General features: G+C 34.7%; 1 protein-coding gene and 1 long non-coding RNA gene across 2 annotated transcripts; one reads left to right on the top strand and one right to left on the bottom strand.

Moving 5' to 3' along the window:
- Window positions 1–214: 214 nt before the first annotated feature.
- Window positions 215–1,438, bottom strand: LOC113344345. The gene is made up of 3 exons (XM_026588342.1): window positions 1,146–1,438; window positions 972–1,071; window positions 215–897 (listed from the first exon to the last, which is right to left on the bottom strand). Exons 1-3 carry the CDS (start codon window positions 1,436–1,438, stop codon window positions 250–252), a joined length of 1,041 nt encoding a protein of 346 aa, XP_026444127.1. The 3' UTR covers window positions 215–249.
- A 3,425-nt stretch (window positions 1,439–4,863) lies between these two features.
- Window positions 4,864–5,353, top strand: LOC113344440. The gene is made up of 3 exons (XR_003357815.1): window positions 4,864–4,974; window positions 5,062–5,157; window positions 5,235–5,353. It is a non-coding gene; the product is annotated as an uncharacterized LOC113344440 (long non-coding RNA).
- Window positions 5,354–9,908: the final 4,555 nt, after the last annotated feature.

The raw sequence follows: 9,908 nt of genomic DNA, 5'->3' as shown, positions 1-9,908 counted from the left end.
CACAATAAAATGTTTACCACCTGGTTGGGGAGAACCTCAATAAAAAGTTTGCATGACCTGTGCATTCACTAAAATACGTAATTAACAAGCTTAAATTTTATGAAAAAATGAAGAACAAGAAGACAAGCTTATTACAGCACAATGAACCACTCTGGCACATATACAATTAAATTTATAAAAAATCTCTTAATACAACATTTCATTATTCCAGATGCATATTTATACAACTGCAGTACCTGCCAGAGGGTGTCACTTTGGCTTGCGTATAAGTAAACCCCGGCACTCAGTTCGGAAGTAATCATTTCGGGATTCTTTACCCAAGTCTTTCCGACCTACATCCGGCAAGATATTATCATTCCGAGAAAAAATTACTGTACTGAATTCCTCATCGTTGCCATCATCATATGCATCTCTGTAATTTTTGGGAGGTACCACAAAAACAATAGACTTTTTCTTATCTTTCTGGTCTTTGACATAAAATACTTTCCTAGCTTGAGAGGCTAAAATAAAAGGATCATTTTTGTGTCCCAACATAGTAAGCTCAACAATGTTGTATCCTAGAATATCTCTTTTAACCCCACGGTTATTATCAACCCAATTGCACTTGAATAGATGAATTTTTCTTTCGCAGTAATCTAACTCCCATATCTCTTGCAAGACACCATTATAAGATGTTTTACCATATGTTACGCCATCATCTCTAGATATGTGCATGTCATTTGCCGCGACGCTAACCCCACTATTCTGGTGAATTTTACCATCACGAGATCTTGTGCGGAATAGATATCCATTGATGCGATATACAGTGTATTTTGTTACCTCGTAGTGCGGGCCATGTGATATCCATCTTAAGTTCTCTGAGATATTTTCTCCATCGACTTCCAACTCTTTCTCAACCTGAAATTCACTATTAGGATGAACCTTTACTGATATAACACATCAAACATGAACATTTTTCTACAACCTATTACCTCATTTTTTAACCAATCGCCAAACGAGTTATAGTGATATTTCTCCATCCATGCCCGCTTTTGATTACGATGTTTAGTTTCCAAATAGAGCTTGTGTCGGCTGTTATTTACAATATCCAATGTTATTATATTTTTGTACCAAAAAAAAAGGAAAATTAACAAATTAGTACTTACTCTATGTAAGGCTCAATTTCAGGTGTGTTCTCCATTACAGAGAAATGTGCTTGTCTCAACTGGTCACGGGTAACTATACACTGCTCTCCATATGATAGCGGCTCTCCCTCCATAACACTTTCAGAATCTTGACCACTGTGAGATGTATTATGCCTATCCAGTGGAATACCAATTGTCTTGATGCTTATATGATACTCGCAATACATCTCAATCGTCTCTTCTGCAACATTCTCTTCTGCAATGCATCCACAAGGTTGATTCTTGTTCCGCACATGTCCCTTGATAACCTTCATACACCTTTCGAACTCGTTCCGAATCGATCAATATTTCAGGTGAAGTGTCGAGTCTTGATTATGTAACTAAATTTTGATTATGTAATAACTAAATTTTGATTATGTAATGACTAAATTTTGATTATGTAATAACTAAATTTTTCCGTGTCTCGATTCCAAAGGACGAAGTTCCAATTTCATCAGCTTTACTCGAACTCGTTCCGAATCGATCAATATTTCAGGTGAAGTGTCGAGTCTTGATTATGTAACTAAATTTTGATCATGTAATAACTAAATTTTGATTATGTAATAACTAAATTATGATTATGTAATAACTAAATTTTGTCGTGTCTCGATTCCAAAGGACGAAGTTCCATTTTCATCAGTTTTACTCGAACTCGTTCCGAATCGATCAATATTTCAGGTGAAGTGTCGAGTCTTGATTGTGTAACTAAATTTTGATCATGTAATAACTAAATTTTGATTATGTAATAACTAAATTATGATTATGTAATAACTAAATTTTGTCGTGTCTCAATTCCAAAGGACGAAGTTCCATTTTCATCAGTTTTACTCGAACTCGTTCCGAATCGATCAATATTTCAGGTGAAGTGTCCAGTCTTGATTATGTAACTAAATTTTGATTATGTAACAAAAAAAAAAAGGAAAAAGAAAAAAAAGGAAAAAATGAAAAAAAAAATTAAGTAAAAAATGAAAAATAATGAAATTTTTTATGCCACATTTATGTCCAGCCCAGTCAATTACATGGTTTAAGCTAACACTCCAGCCCAGTCCATTACATGGTTTAAGCTAACACTCCAGCCCAGTCCATTACGGTTTTACTTATGTTATTTCAAAATGCATCGAATAGGATGTCCATAGTAAATCTAACGGTGAATATATTTATCTTACGCTCTGGAACACCTCAAAATTCTGTTCGTTTTATTTTTCCTCCTAAACCAGAGTTACAGAGCGGAGAGAACTAGAGAAACCTAAGCAGAGTAAAAAGGGGATAAAGTTCTAGGCTTAAAATCAGGGAAAAATTGAGATTTGTTAGAGTAAAAAGGGAAATCGGATTTCTAAAGTTTGGAAATATTTTTAGGTCTACTGTAGGATCAAAATCAAATGGTAATTTCTTAGGAGATTTTTCCGAAAAAAGGAAATCTTAGACCAAACTCAATCGATTTTTCAGTTCACCCTAAATAATTTTGAGCGGGATGAAAATGAAACGCAAAATCTTTTCGGCGGGATTATTCAATCTGTGCGACTTTATAAAGGGCCGTATGATGTTGAGGAATTGCATGGATAAGTCTTATAAAGGTATATCCTGTTCTCAATATTTATTTCGTCTAATTGATTCAAACCTTAATTTTTGATTCATACCCAATTGATTCAAAGGTTAAGTTTTGACTCAAACCCTAATTCTTAATTTTTGATTCATTGAAAGCAGGGTTTATGCACCTGTTTATTTCTTATTAAGAAGAACAATGGTGTGCATGCATGTTTAAGCTTTTCCTCTGTTATGCTTAGGATCTTTATGCAGATTGTATTCTAAGTTTCATAGTGGCTGGATAACAACTCAGTCTTCTATGGTTATGGAAATGCTATTCCTTTATGTTTTTTTCTTTCTTTACCGATGAATCTGATTAATGTTTTTCACACTGCAAACAATAGTTTAAGCTTCTGTGGTTCTCCCTGAAACCACTCGACATCACATTCTTATCTCATTTAGCTGGCCATATTCTCTGTCGTGTATACTCCCGTGTCATTTACGTTTTGTATAATGGGATTATAATTATGTTAGAGCTAGGTCAATTGAATGTTATTCCTTGGTTTTTTTATCTCTCTATTCTGATGAATATTTTTCACACTGCAAACCATAGTTTAAACTTTTGTGGTTCTCCCTGAAACCACTAGAAATCACATTTTTATCTCATTTTCATCAACTTTAGCTGGTCAGTAAGCTTCCATCTGTCGTGTATACTCCCGTGTCATTGACGTTTTGTATAATGGGATTATAATTATGTCGGAGATCGGCATCCGTCGTTTGTTTTTAGGGAACTTGGTAGGTTTACATAATTGTGTATGTTTGAACTGGAGTCTTGCTTGAGTTCTTTCAAGTTATGGCACGAACTATTTGTATGTATATGCTGATCTATATTGATTTTTAATACTATATTTGTTATTAATTTGTTACCTGCCGTTAACATCTCCATATTTTGGCAGCGTTTATGAAATTGAGGAGACTATGAAAAGACAGATTATGAAATATTTTGGTGAACATTTGCGCAACTTCAGAAGAAAGTTGTATGTAAAGTTCATAGTGCCCAATTTGGGTAAACCTGCTAAACTAAATACTGTTCCTAAACAATATCGTGTTACCAAGAACAATGGGACAAGTTTGTAAAGTGGAGGTTGCCTGATAAATGCAAGGTTGTATATTACACGTTTTAGTTTGGAAATATTGATATTAATTTCATCAATTAGTCTAACTTTTTTATGAATGAAATTCTTTAAAACTGTATGCTCAGGAGTTGTCCATTAGGGGAGCTAAGGCGCGTGAGAACCACAAATATAACCACAGGATGGGAAGAGCAGGGTATGCAGGGCTGTTGGAAAAATTAGTAAGTCCAGTTTATTATAAAAAATTAGTATTATTTTCAGTTTAAATTATAGTATTATCTATCTAATATTTGGCTTGTGTATTTTATAATTACTAGATTAATGAGAAAGAGATCCTTGAAGATGAAAATCCTTCACGGTCTTTACTATGGAGGAAGGCACATCAAAAAAAAAAAAGGAGAATACGATGACGATGATGTTAGGGAAAAAGCAGCTCAGCTTGTAAGACGACTGAAACTATCTATCTATTTGTTTTGTGCTTGAGTAAATGTGAAAATAATTTTGCTTTAAAATTGATTATAACTTCTAATCCCTTAATTCTTTTTTTGTGCAGGAGGATTTTGATAAGCAGCTGGAAGATGGAACTTTGACAAAACAACCAGGCAATGATTCTATCACCCTTGTGTTTGGGGAAGAACATGCTGGGCGTGTAAGATGTATAGGCAAGGGAGTAACTCCAACAACGTACTGGCACCTGCCACGGAAAGGAGCATCCAAGGATCACATTGAACTGAAGAAACAACTGTAAGATGAAAGACGCGCGAACCAAATGGAGAGAGATAGGAAGGATGCAGAAATGAAGGAAATGAAGGCAGCAATGAAGGCACAAGAAGAAATGATGAGCAGCTTAATGTCTCAGCTAAAATCTCAAGGAATATTGAAAAATAAAATCAAAAGCAAAAAGGCACGGGTATGTTTAACATCATCCAAGTAATTTTGATTAAGTATGTATTTCCTAATAATTCTGCAGTATCTAATATGTCAACTGCACTATATAGAAATCTCATATTAGAGAGAAGTCTCTTATGCTTGAATCCCCTGTTACAAGCATTTATCCGACTGAAAGGAATGAATCTAATACAAATAGAAATGACCCTGAATCTGAACATGTATCTCAGTCTACGGGATCGAAAGATAGTTCTGAACTCCAAATGGTATGTTTCTTTTGCAGGTATTTAAAATATATAGTGCTTTGAGAGTTCCATTTTTTGTTGATGTTAATATAGCGTATATTTTTGTAGTCTGGAAAATACCAACAAAAGTCTCCTGCATCTGAGCATCTACCCCTTAGTTCACCAGACAATTCTCAATCGAAAGACAAAACTGAACTTTCAACGGTATGTCCTTTTCACAGGTATTTAAGCATTTTAAGATTTGAATCTGTTGATGTCAATATAACATTTATGTTTTGCAGATTGGTAAATGCAAACTGGCTCATGCTTCACTGAGAAATATCATTGCATGGGGTTCGGTTCTTCCATCAGTGCCAGGTCAAAAGGTTCATGGAGATCCACTCCGGGATGATTGTGTCAGAGTGACGGTTGAAAAATCGATATTAAAGAATCATTGTTTGCCAGTCCCATCTACTCATCTCAAAACAGTAGAGGATGATGAAAAATCTATAGTAGCTTGGCCTAAAGAGTTTGTGATATCTTTCTCTAGTGTAAGTTTCTTTATTATACATGTTTATTACCTTCTGCATCCTGACCATATAACTGTTAACATGACCCTTAATTATACATCCACTAGCTTGCTGCAGGGCCATCCACTTTCAGACCCCGGTGAACATGATTCTGACCCAAACGATGAATATGATTCTGACCCAAACACTAAGAAGACAAAGAAGAAGAAACCTGCATATATGAAGAGCGGGGAACTAAAGTCTCGGAGTTCCAGCAAGAGACTCAAGACTGCAGCCTAATTATTAATAGAAATAGTCGTGGACTATAGGATTTGGATGTTTAAACTTTTAAGTCTCTCCCTGAAAGTTTGTTTTCTCAAGGTTACAGCACAATTATCAGATTGAGATGTTTATTATATTGTGAAATGAAATTATTTTGGTACAATTCTAATTGTAGTCTTCATTAATTTTTTATGGATGGTTATTTAGGTGATTTTTGAATAGCTACATTGAAAACACTTGATGTGTCCAAAAGGTGAACAATAGCTACATTCAAAACACTTGATGTGTCCAAAAGGTGAACAATAGCTACATTCAAAAAACTTGATGTGTCCAAAAGGTGAACAATAGCTACATTCAAAAAACTTGATGTGTCCAAAAGGTGAACAATAGCTACATTCAAAAAACTTGATGTGTCCAAAAGGTGAACAATAGCTACATTCAAAAAAACTTGATGTGTCCAAAAGGTGAACAATAGCTACATTGAAAACACTTGATGTGTCCAAAAGGTGAACAATAGATACATTCAAAACACTTGATGTGTCCAAAAGGTGAACAATAGCTACATTCAAAACACTTGATGTGTCTTTCGAAAAAATTTAGCCACGGTGCTACAAATTTTTAGTAGTCATAACTTATTAATTGGCCATGTAAAATGTTTATCATGTGTCCAGAAATATGGATGGACATGGTACCATAGATTAAACGTGACTACAAATCATGTATTAGCCATGTTAAATTATTTTCCGTGTGTCCAAATGATAGAGATGGCCATGGTTGAGAAAAATTAGTGTGACCGCAACTCATGAATTGGCCATGATAAAATGAATTTTGCGTGTCCAATTGATGACAAAGGCCACGGCTATAATAAAATTTACGTGAATTTAAGGTAAACTTTAGCCACATATAATTAAATTGTATGTCTATAAGGATCCTATGGCCACGGTGATAGTGAAAATGCTTAACTACCAAAAAATTATTGAGTACCATATAGACACGGTTTTAGAGTTATGTCCATGGTTAATCATATTTTATAGCCACTCAAAGTTTATGTATCCATAGGGATACCTTTTTGTCTCGGCACCTGATGCCACATTTTTGGGGTGAAAAAAATCCATGACCAAAAGCCTATGGACACGGTGATTAAGTGTGGTCAATGTGAAGATTTGTACTAGTGGTCTTCTCGTTGGATTATATTATATGTGATTTGTCAATTTTTTTCATTGTTGTTGTTCTGTCAATGACACCCAGTGGTTGTGTGTGGTTAATTGTCAGTTTAATAATTTCTGTTTGGTCTCTTTCAATTTTAATAACTCTGATAGTAAATTCAAGCTCAGTCTTGCTGATCCTTTTTTTTCTAAAATGAGAATCATGTCGTGGAATGTTCAGGTTTTCGGCAACCCTTCTACTAGAAACTCACTATGGAATTTGATCAGAGGTCAAAACCCTGATATGATTTTTCTATGTGAAACCAAAAACGAATCTGGTAAGATGAATCAATATCTTAGTAGATTTAATTATCGAAACTCTTGGGTCTTCCCCTCTATTGGTAGAGCTGGTGGAATTTCTTTCATTTGGAAAACTGGTTTTGATTGTGAAATTGTTCATTCTACTGATAAAATGATTAATGTCATGCTCTCTGATAATCCAAGCAAGCCAACCTTCCTTGTCACTTTCCTTTATGGTTCTGCATACCCTGAAGAAAAGATGACGCAATGGAATTTCATTAGTGAAATAGGTGCTAGAGCCAATCTTCCTTGGGTTATCATAGGGGACTTAAATATAACTATGCATGACTATGAAAGATCTACATTGTCTACTCCAATTGTTGTTGAATACCCTGAAATTCAAACAATCTTAGACAATGCTGATCTTTCAGACCTAGGATATATAGGTAACAAATTTACCTGGAACAATAAACAGTCGGGTGATAATTGCATTTATGTAAGATTAGATAGGGCTTTGGCTAATGGTCACTGGCTGCATCATTATGGGAGCACACCAGTTCATCATATTGATACCATAGGCAGTGACCATATACCAATTATCTTGGAGACTAACTCTGTGTCTTATCAAGTTAGTAGACCCTATAGATATTTCAAATGTTGGAGTAGTGATCCATCTGTTAGAGATGTAATTAAAAATGCTTTCTCTATAGATGTCAAAACTTCCTCTTCTTTTCAGTTCACTAATCGACTTAAAAATGTTAAACATGAACTGAAATTATGGAACCTCAACCATTTTGGTAATGTTGATCACAAAGTTAAAGATCTTAACAATCGACTCCATGATCTTAATATTCTTCCACATTCCCCAAATAATGTGGAATTGATTAAACAAGTAGAGTTTGATCTAGAACATTGGCAAAAAGTTCAAGAAGACTTTTATGCGCAAAAATATAGACAAGAGTTTTTCAAATCCTTTGATAGGAATACTGGATTTTACCATAACTATGCCAATAGGAGAAAGAATTTTAACCATATTAATGCTCTCAAATTGAACAATGGGTAGTGGGTTAATAATAGAGCTGATCTTGAAACCCTTTTGGTAAACCATACTTCTATTGGTACTTCTTCTAATCCTTTTAGAAATCCAGACATTCTAAATTGTATTGACTCTTGTATTTCAAGTAGTGATAATACAAATCTTCTTACGACTATTTCTAAGGAAGAGATTGTGGATACAATTAACCAACCCAGGGACCGATGGTTTCCCACCAGGATTCTACAAGGAAAACTTGGATATCCTTCTAGATGATGTTTGGCAAATTGTTAACAGTTTTTTTTTGAATCTAAACATCTTTTAAAAGAAATGAACCATACTTTTCTCACTCTAATTCCTAAAATAAATAACCCCTCTAGTCCCACTGAGTTTAGGCCAATTTCTTTGTGCAATTCTATTTGCAATATCATTTCTAAGATCATTGTAAATATAATGAAGCCTCTCTTGAGTAAAATGATTATCCAATACCAGGCTGCTTATGTCCCTGGCAGACATATTCAAGATAATGTCATAATTGCTCATGAGTTGGTGCATACCATGAAAAGAAAAAGGAAAACTGACAAATGGGGGGTCATGGGTCTTAAACTTGACATGTCTAAGGCCTTTGACAGAGTGGAATGGTCTTACCTGAGAGACATTCTTAGAGCTTTTGGGTTTTCTGAACACTGGTGTGACTTAATCAACCAATGTGTTAGTACTACTAGCATCTCTATATTGTTAAATGGTTCCCCATGTAAAACTTATAGAACTACAAGGGGTCTGAGGCAAGGAGATCCCTTATCTCCATACCTGTTTATCATAGTCATGGAATCATTCTCTAGATACATTATGCATGCTGAAACTTGTAGCCTAATACATGGTTTAAAAGTCACTAAGGAAGCCCCTAGTATAAGTCATCTTCTCTTTGCAGATGATTTGTTAATCTTTGCTAAAGCTTCTCATTATGAAGCTTCAAACTTACTGAGTCTAATCAATGACTTTAGTATGGCCTCTGGACAAGTGATCAATCTTCAGAAATCTGGTTGTTTTTCAGTAGAAATGTTCACCCTGATCATGTTTTTTCTCTCATTAATGATTTAAAAGTTAAGAAAATAGCTCTCAATGAAAAATACTTAGGTATTCCCTTATTCATTTCTAGAGCTAGGTCTGATTCTTTCAATCATTTAAATAAACATTTTGACAAAAGAGTTGCCAAATGGAAAGGTAAACACTTTAACCAAGAAGGTAGGTCAGTGATGGTGCAAAATGTGTTAAAGACATCCCCTATTTACCACATGAACACTTTCACAATTCCTGATAAAATCATCAATAATATGGAGGCATCTTAAAGAGATTTTTGGTGGGGAAAGTCTAAGGCAGGGGGTATTTATCTTAGAGGCTGGCCTAGAATTTGTACTCATAAATATCAAGGGGGTCTAGGTTTTTGTAATCTTAAGCATGTAAACCTCTCCCTTTTGACCAAATCTGCTTGGAACATTATTCATAATCCTGATAAACTGTGTGTTATTATTTTGAAATGCAAGTATTTTAAAAATTGTCATCCTTTACATGTTGTTAAAAAGGTTGAATGCTCTTGGGTGTGGAGAAGTATTAGTCGAGGCCTTGAGGTCATCAAAAACAATTCGATCTGGGAGGTTAAAAATGTAAGTGGTATTTCTGCTTTTGTTGATAATTGGATTCCCAATG

The sequence above is a fragment of the Papaver somniferum genome, unplaced genomic scaffold, assembly GCF_003573695.1.
Source record: "Papaver somniferum cultivar HN1 unplaced genomic scaffold, ASM357369v1 unplaced-scaffold_76, whole genome shotgun sequence".
NCBI classification, from domain to species: domain Eukaryota; kingdom Viridiplantae; phylum Streptophyta; class Magnoliopsida; order Ranunculales; family Papaveraceae; genus Papaver; species Papaver somniferum.
The sequence above is the reverse complement of the archived record's forward strand: the minus strand, read 5'-3'. Positions and strand labels throughout refer to the sequence as shown.

Coding starts and splice junctions, on each gene's coding strand:
- LOC113344345 (XM_026588342.1), bottom strand. CDS start 1,438: ATGAAGGTTATCAAGGGACATGTGCGGAACAAGAATCAACCTTGTGGA. Junction 1,072..1,145: donor GAAATTGAGCCTTACATAGA/GTAAGTACTAAT, acceptor TGTAAATAACAG/CCGACACAAGCTCTATTTGG. Junction 898..971: donor GCGATTGGTTAAAAAATGAG/GTAATAGGTTGT, acceptor AGTGAATTTCAG/GTTGAGAAAGAGTTGGAAGT.